General features: G+C 45.0%; 1 protein-coding gene across 10 annotated transcripts in view; it reads left to right on the top strand.

Annotated features, from left to right (window-relative positions):
* The window catches only part of dmd (dystrophin), a 2,667,466-nt gene that overhangs the window by 1,047,382 nt on the left and 1,598,965 nt on the right, over positions 1-21,119 (top strand). For all 10 annotated transcript variants that reach the window (XM_038802261.1, XM_038802266.1, XM_038802267.1 and 7 more), the window contains 2 exons: positions 1,461-1,584; positions 3,094-3,181. In XM_038802261.1, coding sequence (XP_038658189.1) covers positions 1,461-1,584; positions 3,094-3,181 — 212 coding nt within the window. The remainder of the gene's footprint in view (positions 1-1,460; positions 1,585-3,093; positions 3,182-21,119) is intronic.

Raw genomic sequence — 21,119 nt, 5'->3', positions numbered from 1 at the left:
GATACAGGTAGATTGAGGGCCTTTGTTCTGGATTATTATAATGCCCCTCCCCCATTTTGGTGGCAGGCCTGCCACTGCTTTAATTTATCGGGCAGTGCTCCTTTCGAGTATAAAACAGGACTTGCGTCTGTGTCCAGGAAAAGTCCAGCCTTTTTGATGACTGGAAGACTTTAGGAGTATTGAAAAAGGAATAAGTAAGTTTAGGAATAAATATCAGGCAAAGTAAGGGTTAAAACCCTGGGGTTAGAGAGTGTTTGACCTCAGCGATCATGCTTTTTATAAAATAATTCTGTTTTTCAGGGCCTGGGTGCTTGTAGCAGTCAGAAGGTGAAATTGACAAAGAAATGTGTTTTTCAGTCTGGCCTAATGGATTGTGGTTTGACTGAGAAAGTCTCTGGGGAGTAAATGTGCTTTGCAACCTGCAGTGATCATTTGTTTTCAGCTTGGGGAGAGGAGGTCATTTTTGGGTGCCAAAGAATGCAGAGAGACATTTTGAAAAGCTTAAGAGAGGGAGTTTTTTGGAGCAAGGTTTCGAGAGAGGAGTTGAATTCTGATCTGCCTAACGCTGAGTCCGTAATTCTCCCACAGTGAGATAGATTGAGAGCTGTATGTATCTTTACTTGTTTAATTGCAAATTGAGTAGGAATGGTTAATGGGTAATTGTATGCTGTTCTTTTCCGATGTGAAGTTAAAACATTTAATATTGTATTTATAATAAAGTTTTGTTTGAAAGATAACCAAGTCTTCATGCAATCACTCCTGGAGCGAAACATTCTTTGCTCACAGTCTTACAAATGAACTAAAATATTCAGGTTTTGTTCTCATATCACAGCCATTATTGGGGTCTGGTCTGGGACCGTAATACCTTAGTGTTGCTGGCCAAGCGGTGGCCGCTGATGGTATTTCAGGAGAATGCATGGACGCCTCCAAACTCAGGTAAGTACAAGATCTTGCCAGGACAGTTTGGCAGGCAAGCAGGGTGAATCAGAATGTTGGAATGGGCAAGACAAAGGGTGGACCCAGGGAGGTAAAACTCTCCGTGGTGGGAGTGGGGGGCTCCAATTGGCACAGAGGCCCCAGGAAAGAGGCACCCCCCTCTTTCAATAATGCACAGGCAACCAAGTTCACCCTAATGGGCTCCACTTTGAGTGCTGGCTTCTCCTGCTGCTAATTACGTTGGAGCGGCTGCAGGATGAGGCTTTTAATTAGGCCATTTCAGGACTTCACTTGGTCACAGGTAAGTGGCCATCTGACGCCTCCCCGTCATCTGTAAAATCAATGTAGAAGCAGGTTAACTGTGCCAGACATGTCACCAATGGCACAGCTCCCTAATTTACAGGTCTATCCTCTTTTGTTTCCCTCCAAAGGTGGCCTGTAAAATTCTGCCTTATGTTCTGAAGATAAACTTAAAGGAGAAGTGGTGACAGACTATTATTGATGATTGACTGTTATTTTTGCAGGTTTGATGTTGATACAACAGAGCTGCACAGCTGGATGACGCGATCAGAAGCCATCCTGCAAAGTCCAGAATTTGCAATCTATCGGAAAGAAGGAAGTATCTCGGATCTGCAGGAGAAAGTTAATGTATGTCTATTTGTCAATATGTAAATGATAATGAGTAAAAATTGACTATTTTGTCATAAATATTGATGTTGAGAGTATTTTACTAACACAATAATAATGACAGGAATGAGATCTGTGGAGTACTTTTATTTACAAATTATGTTCAATTATTGGATACTAATCCAGGATTCTAAATGCCATGCAGGCAGGCAGTGGCATAGTGGTATTGACACTGGAGTAGTAATCCAGGGACCTGGGTTCAAATCCAACCATGACAGATGTGAAATTTGTATTAAAAGAAAAAGACTGGAATTTAAAGTCCAATGATGACCATTAAACCGTTGTCAATTGTTGTAAAAACCCATCTGATTCATTAATGTCCTTTAGGGAAGGAAATCTGCCCTCCTTACCTGGTCTGGCTTACATGCGACTCCAGATCCGCAGCAATGTGGTTGACTCTCAATGCCCTCTGAAATAGAAGGCAGTTAGGGATGGACAATAAATGCTGACCCAGCAAGCGATTCCCACATCCCCATAACGAATAAAACAATTTCTGCCATTTATTCAGTGCATCATGTCTAAGGTTAAATTAAAGCTCATGGAATGGTGATAACAACCTCAGATCTGTAGAAATGGAATTAGGCCAAGAAAAAAATATTAATTGCGCTATCTATTGTGGCGGCATGTGGCGCGTGGTTAGCACTGGGACTGTGGCGCTGAGGACCCGGGTTCGTATCCCAGCCCTAGGTCACTGTCCGTGTGGAGATTGCACATTCTCCCCATGTCTGTGTGGCTTTCACCTCCACAACCTAAAGATGTGCTAATTATGTGGATTGACCACACTAAATTGTCCCTCCTTTCGAAAAGAAAAATAATTGGCTAATCTAAATTTATAAAATATATATATATTTTTTAAATTGCACTATCTATTAATGGGGAAATAGAAAACAGAACTGTTGTGCCGCCCTTTACTTGTTTGAGCTGTAGATTCAGACAGAAATGCGAAGGTTTCAAATTTCCACTCTCCTTTTGATTTACCCACTACCTGATCCATAAATGCTGTAAGTGACTGTGAACCGAACCCTGTCTCAGAAACTATGATAAACCCACATTTGACAAGTGGAGCGAGATATTGATAATCCATAAAGTGTAATCTCACGATGGTTACAAGCATATGCATACCAGTTATAGGCTGGAATTCTCCAACCATTGGGATTCTCTTTTCCCGCCATTAGTGCACCTCGCCCAGTTTCCCGAGGTGCCTTCAATTTGAAATCCCATTGATAAGTAATGGGAAAAGAGAATTACGCCACCAGCAAATGACACGCCACCAAGAAACACAATGCTGGGGGACGGAGAATCTGCACCTGTTACCTGATATAATCTGAAAGTGCATGTTGAATTAATGACAAAACAATTCATCTCTATACTTAACTGAGTCAAGGGATAAACTCTTGGGCTTATTTGTCATTTTTTTTACTTCCCTCAAAAATTGGCATAAGGATGTTTATTTTATTGTCTTGTTTATAGGCTATTGAGAAGGAGAAACCTGAAAAGTATAGAAAATTGCAAGATGCCAGCAGATCAGCCCAAGCCCTGGTAGAACAGATGGTGAATGGTAATTATATGCAAGTTGATTCAGATAATCTTCTTAGGGATCTGTGCAACACACAAGTTCACATTTATCACGCAGGCGATATTAGTAAATAGTACTCTGAAAGCAAACACTGTCATCACAGCATACATTTAATGTGTTCATCAAGTGTGATGCATACAGCAAGCAATCTAATTGAAAGTGAACTGACAAATCCTAAACACTAACACATATTGTAAATTATGTCATCAAAAAGCTCTACTTGTTTTTTTCATTTTTCACCTTAGCTGAAGTGATTATGCTGCACATTCAAATTATTTCCAGGAGTGGATTTGTTGATGCAATACAGTAGAATTTCCAAAGGGTCTCTCACAGCCATCCCTTGACATTTTGGTGAGAGGTTTCTGGAAATGCTGAGGAAACAATTGATTATCAGGAAACTGAGCCCAATGTCTTTCTTGTCATTATATAATTTTTGATGGATGGACCATTATGTCAATAACATTCCCCTGGATTGTTTATAATAATCTTTATTGTCAGAAGTAGGCTTACATTAACACTGCAATGAAGTTACTGTGAAAAGCCCCCGAATCACCACATTCCAGCACCTGTTCAGGTACACGGAGGGAGAATTCAGAATGTCCAAATTACCTAACAGCACGTCTTTCGGGACTTGTGGGAGGAAACCCACACAGACACAGGGAGAACATGCAGAACAGATACCAATGCCACTGCTTATCCATTCACATGATGCAATATGTATAACAAATTGCATGACTTGACTCTGGGAGCCTTCCCTGTGTTGCTATTGCCATGTTACATGTACCAATAGAAGCTGTATTTGGAGATAGCAATAAAATAGAACTCGATAATTAAGGAATATGGGGATTCTGCAGGAAGCTGAAGTTGAGTTAGGAGATTAGTAATGACCTTTGTTGAATGGGGAACAAGCTTAAAGGGCCAAATGACCTACTGGCTCTTAATTCATGTCATCTTGTATTCTGGAAGGCGTTCCAAGTTGTTTATGCATCATGATCATGATGTGTTCGTAATACAAATCATACTGAAAATTGAAAAGGTAGGTGTTCGAAATTTGAAACGGTATGGGTTGTTCAAAGAGTGTTGGCAGGGATTGCTAAAGGCAAATCATGTCTGACTGCTTGATTGAATTATTTAATGGGACAACAGAGAATGTTGAGCAAGCTAGTGTGGTAGATGTTACATGGATTTTCAGAAGGCATCTAAAGACTTGTTACAATAATGAAAGCCCATAGAATTCAGTGAAAGTGGAAGAATGGGTATGAAATTGGTTCAGTGGCAGGAGCAGAGGGTGTCGTTAGACGAATGTGTTTCAGACTTCTTTGAGGTGTTTTGCATTGATGTTGCCAAGAGTCAATTTCTATCAACAACTTTGACTCGAGGACTGTGTGGGACATGCAGGAAAGTGCAGTTAAGGCAACAATCGGATTAGAACAGCGGAGCAGACTCTGTGGACCCAATGGTCTATTCCTGCTTCTGTTTAAAAACATTATGATGTGGAGCTGTGTGGTGAGCTCCAGTGTTTAGATTCCTTTTTTTATTATGTGCTTTTTGGCCTTCAATGAGAAAATAAAAATAAACTGATATCTGTTTCCTGAGGCCGATCAGAGCTATATTATTGACCATTAAGCTTCTGAAAACAAGATACTGGGATCTCTAATGGCCCTAAGGACCAATAATGAAAAAGTTACAGGGATAATGAGAAGAACATCAAGCATGAACATAGGTGACCTTGTGCTGTTGCTAGAAAGCCAAGATATATCAAAAGACAAAGCATCCTAAATGAGTATGCAGCTGATTTAAAGGGAAAGTGTAAGTGTGCATTACAGGCATGCTGCCCACTATAAATAAGAAATAAAGCACTTGATTACTGTGGCAAAATCCTGGTGCTCTATTGTTGAATCTATTTTTCTTTGGGGCACGGAGCTTGCTTGAATAGAGCCATTGCATTGACTTGCTCAGACACCTGTTACCTGTTGAGAAGGATGCCAGTCATATCCAAAAAGCATTCCCGCTTTGCAGAACGTCAGTTCTCAGTATGTCTCACAAAAGGGAACAGTCCACCCTGCTTTTGACAATTAATTTCTTATTCCCTGAAGACTTCTACCAATATCAATCCAAAAGCAGCTTTCTCTTGAGAACAGAAACACATGTGGATGTTTAAAATACATTTAAAAAGATCTGCACAATAAATATCACACAGCTCTGAACCTTGTGCTTCCAACCCAACAGGTTGTACAAACATTAAGGACGTTCCAAACCCTGGAGAATGACATGGTATCTGTAGTGATATGTATATCCAGACAAGTAAAGGAGTAATGGTGACATCTCAGTGTGTCATGTGAGAGTCCCTTTAAGAAAAGTGTGTTTTGTCAAATGGCTGCAGTGATGTCATTGTGTAGGTGGAGCTGGAATGTGATTCTGTCTTTTACTTTTGTTTTGAGCCAGGAGCTGTTTTTGGCTGTGTTTTACTTTCGGTTTCGACCTTTGGAAGCTGGATAAAGACAGGGGAGCCTTGCGCGTGCGCCTCTCTGCAGGTTAAAAAGGTGTCTCCAGATCACTTGATAACTTCAAAGTAATACCTGTTTTCTGGAAGGAATATAAACCTACTGTTTTGCGGAAAAAAAGTGTTTTGACTTATGGATGTTGTTAGGAAAGTTATTAAGTGTTATCTATTAAGTACTGTATCTGTGGCGATTATCAGTGTTGGTAGTTGATAAACTGTTTACTGTGTGTTTATAAAGTGTTCACTGAATTCATAGAATAAATATTGTTTTGTTTAAAAAATACTTAAGGTCTCTATTGCATAACACCTGGAGAATGAACCCTTGTGCTCCCTATAACCAAAATCTATGAAAAGTTGTGGATCAGGTGAACACCGTGATATCATTTGGTGTTCTCTAAACCCTGGCCCATAACAAATTGGGGGCTCGTTCGGGATAAAAGTCTATCTTTCGTGATTGGGTTGACTTATTGAACTTAAAGACAGTGAGGGGCGAGCATATTTGTGTTTGCTTTTCAGGTATGGTATTCCAGTTTAAGTAGGGAGTGTGTTGTGGACAATGGCTCTTTCAAAGGCTCTGATGTTTGTTGGTGTGGAGAAGGTCACACGCAGTACCTTACGGACAGACTAAAAACGGGCTTTTAGATTTGGCAAAAACATTGCAGTTAACTACCTGACAGAATACAAAAAGATGAGGTTACGGTGGTAGCTGAGCATTTAAAGTTGCCTGAGATACAGTTGGACTCATTGGAAATGACAAAAAATTCAGGTACAAATCAAGCAGTTTGAACATGAAAAAGAATTATAGCAGCTTGAATATGAAATGAGAGAGAAAGGGAGATACAGATCAGGGAAAAAGAAAAGGAAAGAGAAGAAAGAAAAAAATAAAGAAAAGCCCTGGCAGAACAAAAAGAAAGAGAAAGGCAGGTACAGATCAGGGAAAAAGAGAGAGAAAGAGATAGAGAGGAAAAAGAACTGGAGAGAGAGGAAAGGGAAAGAGAGAGAGAGTTTGAACTTCAGGACATGGCCATGAAACATGACAGTCAGTTAAAATTGGTGGATGTAAAGAAAAGCGTACAGTCTGAGGAGAGTGCTGAGGATAATGAACTTGAGCGTTATCGTCGAATGCTTGGTGGAGATCTATTTAAATATGTCCATGCATTGCCAAGGTTTGATTTCATTTGAGAAGGTAGCTCAGCAAATGAAATGGCCACAGGCCATGTGGGTATTACTGATTCAAACAAAGGTGGTAGTTGGAGCAAGTGAAGTGTTTGCATCACTATCAGAGGAGGAATCTGGGACGTATGAGGTGAAAAAACCCATCTTGGATGCATATGAACTAGTGCCTGAAGCCTACGGACAACGGTTTAGAAATTTAAGGAAACAACCTGGTCAAACAAACATGGAGTTTGAAAGGATCAAACAGAATAATTTTGATAGGTGGATAAGGGTTTTGAAAATAGACCAAACGTATGAAGCTCTCAGAGAAATTATACTTTTGGAGAAGTTTAAAAATTCAATTCCAGCTGTTGTGAGAACTCGTGTGGAAGAGCCTAAGGTTAAAACTGTGAAGTTAGCAGCAGAAATGGCAGATGATTATGAATTAGTTCATAAATCAAAGTTTGGTTCATTGTGTGAGGGATAGAAACTGAGGAAAAGAGAAATACTCAAGTGGTAGAGGTAAAGGAGATCTGATTGTAGATAATAAGGAGACAGTACCTCAGATTAAAAAGAAAATCCAGGAGGGTGGAAGAGACATGAAAAGTTTCAAATGTTTTCACTGTAATAAACTAGGCCATGTAAAGTCACAGTGTTGGTGGTTAAAGAAATGCATTGGGAATGTTGATGTGGTAAAACAGGATAAGACAGTGGGGTTTGTTAAAGTGGTAAAGGAAAGTCCAAGTGAAGCGAAGGAGGTACAAAAGATTGTACAGCCTGATCAAGAGGTGATTTTAAAAAAATAATAATTTTTATTCAAATTTTTCAATAACAAATTTTCTCCCAACAATAAAATAAACAAGGTGTAGAAATATACAGAAAGAAGAGCCCCCGCCCCCCAATACAAAGCAATAAATTAGTAACAGTGCAAAAAAGAAGAAAGTAGCAAACAAACAGTCGCAAAAACAAATCCCCTCAACAGACCCCTAATGCACCCTCCCTCACCCCCCTCCCCCCCGGGTTGCTGCTGAGATTGACCACTCTCTAACCCTCCGCCAGAAAATCGAGAAAGGGGTGCCACCGCCGGAAGAACCCTTGTACCGACCCCCTCAGGGCAAACTTGACCTTCTCCAGCCTAATGAACCCGGCCATGCTGTTAATCCAGGCCTCCGGCTCGGGGGCTTCGCGTCCCTCCACTGTAAAAGAATCCTACGCCGGGCTACTAGAGACGCAAAGGCTAGGGTACCGGCCTCTCTCGCCTCCTGCACTCCCGGCTCCGATGCTACCCCAATGATCGTGAGCCCCCAGCCTGGTTCCACCCTGGAACCGACCACCTTGGACAAGGTCCCCGCCACCCCCTTCCAAAACGCCGGACACGCCCAGAACATGTGGGTGTGGTTCGCCGGGCACCGCACACCTCTCACACCTGTCCCCACCCCCAAAGAACCGGCTCATCCTGGCCCCAATAATGTGCACCCTATGCAGCACCTTTAGCTGAATTAAGCTGAGCCGTGCGCAAGAAGAGGACGAGTTCACCCTCCCCAGGGCGTCCGCCCACGTCCCCTCGTCGATCTCCTCCCCTAGCTCCTCCTCCCACTTCGCTTTCAGCTCTTCCACTGAGGCCTCCTCCTCCTCCTGCATCACCTGATAAATGGCTGAGATCTTCCCCTTACTGACCCACGTCCCTGAGAGCACCCTATCCTGCACCCCCCTAGGTGGCAGTAGTGGGAACTCCGCCACCTGCCGCTTAACAAACGCTCTAATCTGCATATACCTGAACGTATTCCCGGGGGGGAGACCCCACTTCCCCTCCAGCTCCTCTAAAGTCGCAAACTTCCCATCGAGGAAAAGGTCCCTCATCCGCCTGATGCCTGCCCTATGCGGATACCAAGGAGGACAAAGCCTCCGGACTATGTACATCATTCCCCAGCCCCTCAGTCCTCAGTTCAAGTCCAGCTTCTCTGCCTGGACAAAGGCCCAGGCCTCCTCTGGAGAATCGAAGTAGAGCTGGCGATCCTTGTAAGTGACCCAGAGGTGGGCCGGCTGTAGCAGGCCAAACTTCACCCCCTTCCTGTGAAGCACTCCCTTCGCCCGATTGAAACCAGCCCTCTCTTCGCCACCTCTGCACTCCAGTCCTGATAGATCCTGATCTCTGCATTCTCCCACTTGCTGCTCCTTTCCTTCTTCGCTCATCTCAGCACACACTCACGGTCAACAAAGCGATGAAAACAGACCAGCACCGCCCTAGGCGGCTCGTTCGGCTTGGGCTTCCTCAACAGCACTCGATGGACACTCTCAAGCTCCAAGGGTCCCTGGAATGACCCCGCGCCCATTAAAGAGTTCAGCATCACAGCCACGTAGGCCCCCAAATCCGAACCTTCCAGCCCCTCCGGGAGGCCCAAAATCCGCAGGTTCTTCTGACGGGAGCGGTTCTCCATCTCCTCCATCCTCGCTAGCCACTTCTTGTGAAGCGCCTCATGCGACTCCACCTTCACTGCCAGGCCCAGGAGTTCGTCCTCGCTCTCCGAGGCCTTTTGCCGTAGCTCTCAGATCTCTGCACCCTGAGCCGTCTGAGTCGCCATGAGCTTGCCCAGCGAGGCCTTAAACAGTTCCAGGATCTCAGCCTTTAGCTCTCTGAAGCAGCTCCTGCTGCTCCTGTGCCCACTGCTGCCATGCTACCGGTTCCCCGCCCGCCACCATCTTGTTTTTCCTGCCTCGCACCTTTCTCTGCTCCAAAGCTGATTTTTTGACCGCTCTGCTCCTGGTCCAGTCCATCCACTGGCAGATAAGCACAGTGGATGTGTTCCCACATGGGGAAAAGTCCAACCAGCACCGTTACGGGCCGTTAAAAGAGCCCAAATGACCAAAAATAGCGGGAACTACCGAACATGCGGCTTAGCTCCGCATCACCGTAACCTGAAGTCTTCATCAAGAGGTGATTGACAAGAAGATGCCAGATGTTTTTAAATAATTTACTTATGTGGGTAAAATTTACTCGTGTACCAGGAGGAGCAGGTAAAGAATTCACAATTTTAAGAGATAAGAGAGCTAGTCAATCTTTGATGGTAAGAGATGAGGAGTTATGTAGTTTGGGAGGAATATTGCTGGAAAAGTTAGTAATATGCGGAATTCATGGTGAGAAGTGTAGTATTCCATTATAAGGTAAGATTGGAAAGTCCAGTGAAGAGTGGTGAAGTGGTAGTAGGAATAATAGAGAAACTATCTTGCCCAGGAATACAGTTTATCTTGGGTAATGATGCAGCTGGATCACAAGTGGCAGTGATGCCTACTGTGGTTGATAAGCCAGTGGAAAATCAGACAACTGAAGTGTTGAAGGACGAATATCTTGGGATTTTTCCTGATTGTGTTGTAACAAGGTCGCAAAGTCACAGGTTAAGACACAAGGAGAAATCAAAGAGTGAAGATAAAGTTGAGGTTCAATTATCAGAAACGATTTTTGATCAGTTTGTTGGAAAAGAAGAAGAACAGGTGGAGTATGAGGCGGATATTTTTAGTTCAGGAAAATGGGCGGAGTTACAACAGAAATATATAGAAATAAAACGGATGTATCAGAAAGCATACACAGAGGCAGAATCTGAGTGTATACCAGAATCCTATTACCGTAAAAGTGATGTATTGATGAGAAAATTGAGACTTTTACATATGCAGGCGGATGAAAAATGGGCAGATGTTCATCAAGTGGTATTGCCGGTGGGGTATAGAAAGGAAGTTTTGCAACTAGCACATGAGGTATCAGTGGGAGGTCATTTGGGAGTAAGGAAAACTCAAGCTAAAATCCAAAGACATTTTTATTGTCCTGGATTACATAAAGATGTTGTAAAATTTTGTTGATAATGTCACATATGTCAAGTGATAGGGAAACCTCAAGCAGTGATAAAACCAGCGCCCGTAAAGTGTTAACTGAATTCATAGAATATGCATTGTTTTGTTTTTAAAATACTTTAAGTCTCTATTGCATAACACCTGGAGAGTGGACCCTTGTGCTCCCCATAACCAAAATATATGAAACATTGTGAGTCAGGTGAACTCCATGATATGCTTTGGTGTTCTCTAAATGGCCCATAACAAGTGTAACACAACCACTAGAGGGCAACACTAGATCCAATTATAAATGTGAGAACTCGAAGGATCTTGGGTCTCTTCCAACCAGGAGTGACTAGACAGCAGAGTGTTAGAGAGATAGATCGTAGCATAGCTTAGCACGTGTAGTTTAAATTAGTTAATACTTTAATATAGATTACTTGATTACTAGTTATAGTTATGTGGAGTGTGCGAACTGAATATTAATCAATTCGTTATTCAATAAATCAGTTTTGCTTTAAGTTAAAGATTGGTGGTTTCTTCAGAATTACACCATCAGACCATTCTGGATTAAGAAGCAAAGAGTAACAATATATCACCAAAAAATTATATAACAGTAACCTCCATGTGTCAGTGTGAACACTGCTGTACAATGTGGTTGGGTGGGAAGTTCAATCCATGTGTTTATTAAAATGTGGATTCCTCATGGAAATGCATCACTCCACCCGAATTGAAATCTTCTCCATTCCCCACTTTATTCTCTATTCCTTCACTATAACCCTAAATGATCTGTCTTATCTTTGTTTCTAATACCCAGCTTCTTACTTGCTGTAGTGTTCATGCTCAAAATCTAAATTTAAAACAAAATAAATAATTATGCATTTCTATAGTGGGTTGGATTTTCTCAGAATTTGACAAAAGCGGGTTGGTAAAGTAGTGTTGAAGCCACCAACAGCAACAGCAGCTTTTTCCGTCTTATCGTTCAAGACGTGAGCTCAAAAAGCTCAAGGGGTGGGTCCCACAATGAATAGAATAGAATAGAATAGAACAGTACAGCACAGAACAGGCCCTTCGGCCCTCGATGTTGTGCCGAGCAATGATCACCCTACTTAAACCCACGTAACCCGTATACCCGTAACCCAACAATCCCCCCATTAACCTTACACTACGGGCAATTTAGCATGGCCAATCCACCTAACCCGCACATCTTTGGACTGTGGGAGGAAACCGGAGCACCCGGAGGAAACCCACGCACACACAGGGAGGACGTGCAGAATCCACACAGACAGTGACCCAGCCGGGAATCGAACCTGGGACCCTGGAGCTGTGAAGCATTGATGCTAACCACCATGCTACCGTGAGGCCCCATGGAATGATGAAGATTGGGGCGCCATTATTAAAGGCCATCCGAGGGCACAATAGTTCACCAGGAACCCTCCCCACCCCCTTCCGTTCCTTCTAGGCACTTCCCAGGCAATATAATGACCCACGTATGACCCTTTTCCTGCTAAATCATGCACTCACCTGAGCTCCACTGGGAGATCTGCTTGTCTGGTACACATCTTGGGAGATCAGTTGGATTTCACGCTGGTCTCCATTCATGCCAACGTGAATGGACTTATGAGGGGTTGGGGTGATGATTCAGGTGTAGAGGCCTGATAACTATATACATGATAATTATGTAACATTCAGGCAGCATTGTGGTGCAGTGGTTGGCACTGCTGTCTCATGGCGCCGAGGTCCCAGGTTCGATCCCAACCCTGGGCCACAGTCCGTGTGGAGTTTAGCATATTCTCCCCATGTTTGTGTGGGTTTCGCCTCCACAACCCAAAAATGTGCAAGGCAGGTGGATTGGCCATGCTAAATTGCTTCTTAATTGAAAAAAATGAATTGGGTGCTCTAAATTTAAAAAAAAAATCTATGTAACATTAAATGTTGGGAAGTATGTCATGTCACTGACAGAGGGAGGAAACAATTACATGACACATTTATGTTGGTGCGAAACGCTATTTGGACATCTCGCAAGATTTTCTGCTCCTGTTGCCAACCCCACCAGCGAAAAACAGGAGTTGAAAATCCTGGCCAGTGTTCCAAAGTTCCTCAAAAGGCAATTAACTTATTTTGAATTACGCTTACTGTTGTAATTTTCTGTCGTTTACTGTTGTGCATAGCAAATTCGCACAAACAGCAATATACTGCACTGTAAATTCTATGAGTAAGCCATGTTGTGATGTTGGTTTAGGGATAAAAGAAAGTGGCTATTTAAGCATATGGGATCCTGGGATTTTTGAGGTCGAGGCATAGAGTACAAAAGCAAGGGTGTTTTGACACCTGCAGAAAACAGTGGTTCAGCCCCAACAGATGCATTTAAGAATGTGAAGGCATTAGAAAGAATACAGTAAAGACCCATGAGAATCGTCGCAGGGATGAGAAACTTCAGTTCTGTAGATAGATTGGAGAAGCTTACATTGCCCTCTTTAGAGAAGATTGAGAGGAGATTTGAGAGAGCTGCTCCAAACCATATGGTGTCAAGACAGCTAATCGGGAGAAACGTTTCCCGTTAGCAGATTGATGAAAATCTAAAAACAACAATTTAAGTGAATTGCAAAAGGGGAAACTATGATATGAGGTCAACTTCTTTATGCAATGGGTATTTAGGACCTGAACTGCCTGAGAGTGTGGTGGAGGCAGATTCAATTGTGGCTTTCAAAAGAGAATGGAATAATTGAAGAGAAATTTGCAGGGCTAAGGGGAAACAGTGGGAGACTGGGGCGAGGTCCGTTGAACCTGCGTAGAGCCAGCACATCCAAGATAGGCTAAATGGCCTCCAGTGTGCAATAATTCTATGGTTCTTTAAATATTGGTCAGGTCACTGCCTCCTCTTCAGAATCATGCCATGGGATCTTTAACACCACCTGAGAGGGCATGTGGGTCCTCGATTAAATATCTTATACAAAAGAACAAAGCTGTGCATTACTCCTTTACATAGATTTTTTTTAACATAGAATTTACAGTGCAGAAGGAGGCCATTTGGCCCATCGAGTCTGCACCGGCTCTTGGAAAGAGCACCCTACCCCCTACCCAAGGTTAACACCTCCACCATATCCCCATAACTCAGTAACCCCACCCAACACTAAGGGCAATTTTGGACACTAAAGGCAATTTATCATGGCCAATCCACCTAACCCGCACATCTTTGGACTGTGGGAGGAAACCGGAGCACCCGGAGGAAACCCACGCACACAAGGGGAGGATGTGCAGACTCCGCACAGACAGTGACCCAAGCCGGAATTGAACCTGGGACCCTGGAGATTTGAAGCGATTGTGCTATCCACAATGCTACCATGCTGCTCCCAGCAGCACTGCACCAGTATGTCAACCTAGTTTAGTGCTCAATCTCTGGGGTCATATCTGGGCCGGGGTTTTCAAAAATCCCGCCTAAGTGTTGATGCCGGCATAAACACCGGAGTTTTTCACGCTGGCGTCAACAGGCCTCTTGGCCCAGTGATTCAGTGGGCCACAGGGGGCAGCATGCCGCTGGAGTGCTCCGCGCTGCTCCGGCACGCGCTGCACTGCCGGCTCGGGTCCGCGCATGTGCATGGTGGCCATTCCGCACTGGCACCATGCAACATGGAATAACGACACAGCGGGCCCACATGGAAGGAGGTAGGCCCCCTCCAGATCGCGTGCGCCCGCCGATTGGTATCCCCCGATCGTGGGCCTGGCCATCATGCAGGCCCCCACCGGAGTCTGATCCCCCCCCCCCCCCAAATCAGGACGGCCACCGCGGCCGCGAGTCCGAGCGCCCGCCGGGTAGTACCAGGTTGGAACCACACCGGCAGAACTTGGCCGTTTGACCATGGAGAATCACCGTGGGGGCCGCTGGCGCCGCGTCGACTGCGCGCGACTGGCACCAATTCTACAGTCACCGGGGAATCGCATCAGAGCGGCGTGGCGGGAATTTCCATGCCGGGAATTTCGGCCATGCCACTCAGACCCGGCACGGGCTCAGAGAATCTCAGCCCTGAAATCTCAGCCTTCAGATTCGGAGGTGTGAGTGTTCTCATTGAACCACATTTGACACTAGAAATAGTCGTAAACAAGGCTGCAAAAAGTTATTTCGACCAATGCTGATCTTAAATTATTGAATGTTCTCCACTGTAATTTAACTTTTGATTTTCAATCAAGCTTTAATTAGCTGTCTATGAAGTGTGAACCAGATTCTCATTCCTCATGCCAAATATTATACCCTATCAGTTACCAAAGGAAAATTGCCATTGATTGTCAATTTCTTCAAAAATTATCTAGATTTCAGTCAAGGGTGAAGAGCACATTTAATTTTGTGTTGTTTCATTCCCAAATAAAACAAATAGTAAATCTCCAGTTAATTTCAAGAATTTAAACGAAAAGGAAGAATATGAATATAATTCTGCTGGTGTTATTTGCTGGGCACGTGACTCCCTGTTGGAAGATCTGCAAATTAACTTTAAGAATTTTCTCCTGATGGTGTTTTCTTGTGGCTTATTGTGAATCATTATGCTGCACTGCATTTCTCTGATTCTGCTGGTCAATTCCTCTTAAGTTTCAGAAATATCAAGTCTACCATCTCTATATTTTATCTGAACTCAAAACAGAAACACATTAATAAGGATGTGTCTTTAAAAAATGTAAAATGTTGGAAGACTCTGCTTTCTTCCTTTACGTATTCATAGATTCACAGTGCAGAAGGAGGCCATTCGGCCCATCGAGTCTGCACCGGCTCCTGGAAAGAGCACCTACCCAAGGTCAACACCTCCACCCCATCCCCATAACCCAGTAACCCCACCCAACACGAAGGGCAATTTTGGACACTAAGGGCAATTTATCATGTCCAATCCACCTAACTTGCACATCTTTGAACTGTGGGAGGAAACCGGAGCACCCGGAGGAAACCCACGCACACACGGGGAGGATGTGCAGACTCCGCACAGACAGTGACCCAAGCCGGAATTGAAACTGGGACCCTGGAGCTTTGAAGCGATTGTGCTATCCACAAAGCTACCGTGCTGCCTTGTAAAAATTCCATGCATGCCAGTGTGTTATAGTAAAGAGAGACTGATAGGACTTTGAAGTTCCAACCTTCATCACATGACTGCTGTTGAGCTAACTCAGTTTGCTAGTCAACAGTGACTATACTTCAGGAAAATTTCATTGATTGTGAACACTTTGAGATGAGAATATGAAAGGTGCTATATTAAAGCAAGTCAATTCTTTCTAGTCAATATTCCATGATGGCGTAAACAGGGCATCAAAAATTACCGACTTCACGGGATGTTAGATGGGCAATGGGGGTGGGGGGGGGGGGGTTGTTCTAAGAGCGCAAACAATTTTGATGGCCGATTACTGATTCTGCGTCAGTGTTCTGAAATAAAATAGTTAAAATACAGATTGTAGTGCATCTTCGGTGAAAAAAATAAAGTTGCAATTGTTATGGTGGCCGAACAGTGGGCCACAGAAAGACCATTGGGTACGTTACTGTGGACTTTTTGCGTGTGTTGGATCTCTGTTGTTTAAAATGTTAAAATTATAAATGCCTCAATAAAATATTTTCTAAAAGAAAAAATCATTTTACTTTACTTTTTATTTTCTCACCTCTGGTTAAATTAAATTGCATTGAATCTGCCGTCCAAAACAGGCCATTCAGCCCAAAGGGTCTAAACTGGAATTGAGGATGCTCAATATGAATGGTATGTCTAACATCCAAGAGTGACCCAGGTGCAACAGAGGTCTTTGTTTGTACAGATATCAGTGAAGTTTGAAATAAAACACCAAACTCAAAATTCTCTCAAAAGGAGAAGACTGAAGGGTGGTCTATTAAGGTCTATAAATGTAAGGTGGTCAGAAATAAATCCGATAAGGAATTGAAAACAGATTTGTTTACCTAAAGTATGTTAAACAAAGTAAATGTAGAATGCACAGCCTTTAAGGTTATGCTCATAGGGTGATTTGAAGAAGGGCGGGCAGGAAGCTTGCATGGAACATAAATTCCAGTTTAGACCCTTTGGGCTGAATGGCCTGTTTTGGACGGCAGATTCAATGCAATTTAATTTAACCAGAGGTGAGAAAATAAAAAGTAAAGTAAAATGATTTTTTCTTTTAGAAAATATTTTATTGAGGCATTTATAATTTTAACATTTTAAACAACAGAGATCCAACACACGCAAAAAGTCCACAGTAACGTACCCAACTTCCCCCATAACTACCCATACAACTACCCACCTGGCAACTCAAACACCTCCTCTAGCTCCTCCAAGCTTGGGAACCCCTCCTCAATGAAAAGATCCCCAAATCTCTCAATCCCTGCCCCCTCCAGACCCCCCCCCCCCCCCCCCCCCCCCCCCGAGCGAACCTGTGATTATCATGAATCGGCGACGACACCGACGTGCTGCCTCCGTTGCCCCCACACTCTCAGGCTGCCACTACCACTGGGCCTTTAGCGTACTGGGCGGGCGAGAACGGCAGAGGTGCCATTAACAAAACCTTCAGACTTGTGCCCTTGTAAGATGCCGCCTCCACTCGCTCCCACACCAACTTCTCCCCCACTACCCATTTCCTTACCATTGATATATTAGCCGCCCAGTCGTAATGAATAAAGTTCGGAAGGGCCACGCCCCCCTCCCCGCTCCCCTGCTCAAGAAGCATCTTCTTCACCCTTAGGGCTTTCCCGGCCCACATAACACTCGAGATCGCGGTATTCATCTTCCTAAAAAGTGCCTTAGGGATGAAGATTGGAAGGCACTGAAACACGAACAGCAATCTCGGGAGGATTGTCATTTTCACAGTCTGTACCCTCCCAGCCAATGATAGCGGGAGCATGCCCCACCTACGGAAGTCCCCTTTCATTTGCTCAATCAGCCTGCCCAAATTTAGTTTATGAAGCTGATCCCAGTCCCTTGCCACTTGAATCCAGGTACCTAAAACTCCCTCTGACCACTTTGGACGGCATCTCCCTCAGTCTCCTCTCCTGCCACCTTGCCTGGATCGCAAAAACCTCACTCTTGCCCATATTCAGTTTGTAACCTGAGAACCAAATTCCTCCTGCATCCCCATAATTCCGACAGTTCCCCCCAATAGGTCTGTTATATAAAGGAGCAAAACGTCCACATAGAACCGAGACCCTATGTTCCAACCCCCCCCCCCCCTGCCTCACTAGCCCCCGCCAAATGTTTGATGCTCTCAGCGCCATTGACAATAGCTCTATGGCCAGGGCAAACAGTAGTGGAGAGAGTGGACACCCCTGTCTGGTCCACTGACACAGCCTAAAATGTTCTGATTGAACCCGGTTTGTCCTTATATTCGCCACCGGTGCCTGGTATAGCAACCGGACCCAATCCACAAATCCCTGCCCAAACCCAAACCTTCCCACGCCATCTCACAAATACTTCTACTCCACCCAATCAAAGGCCTTTTCTGTAACCATGGCCACCACCTCCTCGACCTCCCGCCCCTCCGCAGGCATCATTATTACATTTAGGAGCCGCCTAATGTTGGACGTCAGGTGTCGTCACTTCACAAATCCCATCTGGATCTCCCCTATTACCCCCGGCACACAACCCTCTATACGAGTGGCCAAGAACTTTGCCAACAATTTTGCATCCACATTTAGCAGGGAGATTGGCCTATATGACCCACAGCTCTCCGGATCCTTATCCCACTTCGCAATAAGGGAGATCGATGCCTGCGATAACACTGGGGGGAGCACTCCCAGCTCCTTCGACTCATTAAAAACCTTTACCAATAGCGGCCCCAACAGCCCGGAAAACATTTTAAAAACTCAACTGTGTAACCGTCTGGTCCCAGGGCATCACCCCCAACCCCTCTTCACAACTCCTCAAGCCCAATTGGAGCTATCAATTCTTCCACCAACTCCTCCAGCCCCCACAGAAATCGTTTCATAACCTCCAACCCGGCTGGGGGTTCTGAGTTACACAATTTATTGTGAAACTCCCGAAACATATCATTCACCCCCGCCATATCCAGAATCCCGCCCCTTCCCGTAACCCTAACTTTCCCAATCTCTCTCACCGCCTCCTGTTTCCTCAACTGGTGTGCCAGCATCCTGCTGGCTTTTTCCCCATACTCATATACCGCCCCCTTTACCTTCCTCAGCTATCCCTCCACCTTACCTGTGGACAGGAGCTCAAATTCCAGCTGCAGTCTATGACGCTCCTTCAAATGCCCATCATCCAGAGACTCTGCGTACCTCCTGTCCACCTGTAAAATTTCACCTACCAATCTGTCCAACTCAGTCTGCTCAGCCTTCTCCTTATGGGCTCGAATTGAGATGAATTTCCCCCCAATAACCGCCTGCAATGCCTCCCAAACCACACCTGCCGAAACCTCACCCATGTCATTGATCCTTATATATCCCTGAATGGCTTCCCACACCGGCTCTTATACCTCCTCCTCAGCTAACAGCCCACACTTCCAGCCTCCATTTCGGGCACTGAGCCTTCCCTTTGCTGACTTGCAAGTCCACCCAGTGTGGGTCGTGGTCTGACACCACCATTGCTGAATATTCAACATCCGCCACCTCAGCCAGCAGTCTCTTATCCATAATAAAAAAGCCTATCCGGGAATACATCTTATACCCATGGGAGTAGAACGAAAACTCCATTCTCCTCGGTCCCACACCTCCACGGATCGACCAATCGCTCCATGAACCCTCAGAGCTCCTTTGCAATAGCTGATACCTTTCCAGACTTCGAACTCCAGACTACCCCTGGGTCCGCTTCTATATTCCCCACCTCCAATGCCACCCGCTTATTAACCAAGATCGCCACCCCCCTCATTTTAAAGTCTAACCACGAATGGAACACCTGTCAAAACCATCCCTTCCTTAACCTAATCTGATCCCCCACTTTCAGATGTGGCTCCTGCAACATAGCCACGTCCGCCTTCAGTTGCCTCAAGTGCGGAAACACGGGCCCTTTTGACTAGCCCATTCAGTCCCCAAACGTTTCACGTGACAGCCTGGTTGGGGGGGGGGGGGGGCACCACCCCCCCCCCCCTTTGACTTTCCCTCCCAAGGTCCGAAAACAGAGACCCACCCCTCATCCCTTAACAAAGCACTGTAAACTGGTCAACCCAACCAGAACCGAAAATACTGGAAAAACTAAAAGACCCCAAACACAAAAACCTAATGTTTTTCACAGCATAGTTCAGTTCTCTTCAATCAAACTTCAAGGTCCTCCTTTCCCTGCCAGTCCATTCTCCTTCATGGAGTCTGCTGGCTCCTCCGCCAAGCCAAAGTGCAACTCCTGGCCCCCTTAGGTCACCCATCGGAGAGCTGTGAACAGTAAACCAAATTTAGCACGCTTCTTGTACAGGGCCGACTTGACCTTATTAAAGGTCGCCCTCCTCTTCGCGAGCTCTGCTCCCTGGTGTTGGTACACCCGAATCTCGAAGTCTTCCCAAGTGCTTTGCCTCGTCTGCCCGGCCCACCTCATTATGCGTTCCTTGTCCAGGAACCAATCCAATCATACCACCATTGCCCTCGGAGGCTCACCCCCCTGGGGTTTGCACATCAGTGTCCTGTGGGCCCGATCCACCTCCAATGGCCGGTCAAACGAACCTTCCTCAAGCAGCTTCTCCATCCACTTCCCAACATACGCACCCGCATCCAATCCTTTGATTCCCTCCGGCAGACTCACGATCCGGATGTTCTGCCTCCAAGAACGGTTCTCCAGGTCCTCCACTTTCTCCAGCAGCCACTTCTGCTGGTCACACATCAGCCCAATCTCTGCTGCCATTTAGGTGGACTGTTCCTCATGCTCTGCCGCCAGCTCCTCCAACCTCTGGATCGCTTGTCCCTGGGCTGCCAGTCTCGACTCCACATGGGTCATCCACCGGCATGATTGAGTCCACCGCCCGGGCTAGGTCCTCCGAACTTTCCTTCCGCAGTTGGGTGAACTTCTCATTCAGGAAGCTCACCAACTGGTCCATCGACCATTGAGCTGGCAGGGCCAGACCCTGCCCATCCGCTATCTTTGCGTGTGTTGTCCACTCCTCACTCTCCTCAACCAACTGGTTCTCTTTTTTTCTGGGCACTTCTGGACCGCAGCTCCATAAACTAGGGGTCACTCACTTCTACTCTCACTTTGCACCATTTTCTGACAAAATTCCTGCGACAAACTGGTGTAAAGGCTACAAAAAGACTGCCATGAGTGGGAGCTGCCAAATATCCGACCACTCACTCCATGGCTGCCACTGGAAGTCCGTAAAATTATTTTTTTTAATAGTAAAACCTTTAGTGTTTACAGCGACAATCATTGTGTACCTTAATACTGTTTGGTTTAATCAATGTATTGTCAAGAAACCTCTGATGACCTTTGGAAAAGCCATCGTGAAAAATTTCCAGCAAAAAGGAGAGAGTTTATAAAATTAGATTCACAGGATCAT

This window comes from Scyliorhinus canicula, chromosome 7, assembly GCF_902713615.1.
Source record: "Scyliorhinus canicula chromosome 7, sScyCan1.1, whole genome shotgun sequence".
Lineage (NCBI taxonomy): Eukaryota > Metazoa > Chordata > Chondrichthyes > Carcharhiniformes > Scyliorhinidae > Scyliorhinus > Scyliorhinus canicula.
The sequence above is the reverse complement of the archived record's forward strand: the minus strand, read 5'-3'. Positions and strand labels throughout refer to the sequence as shown.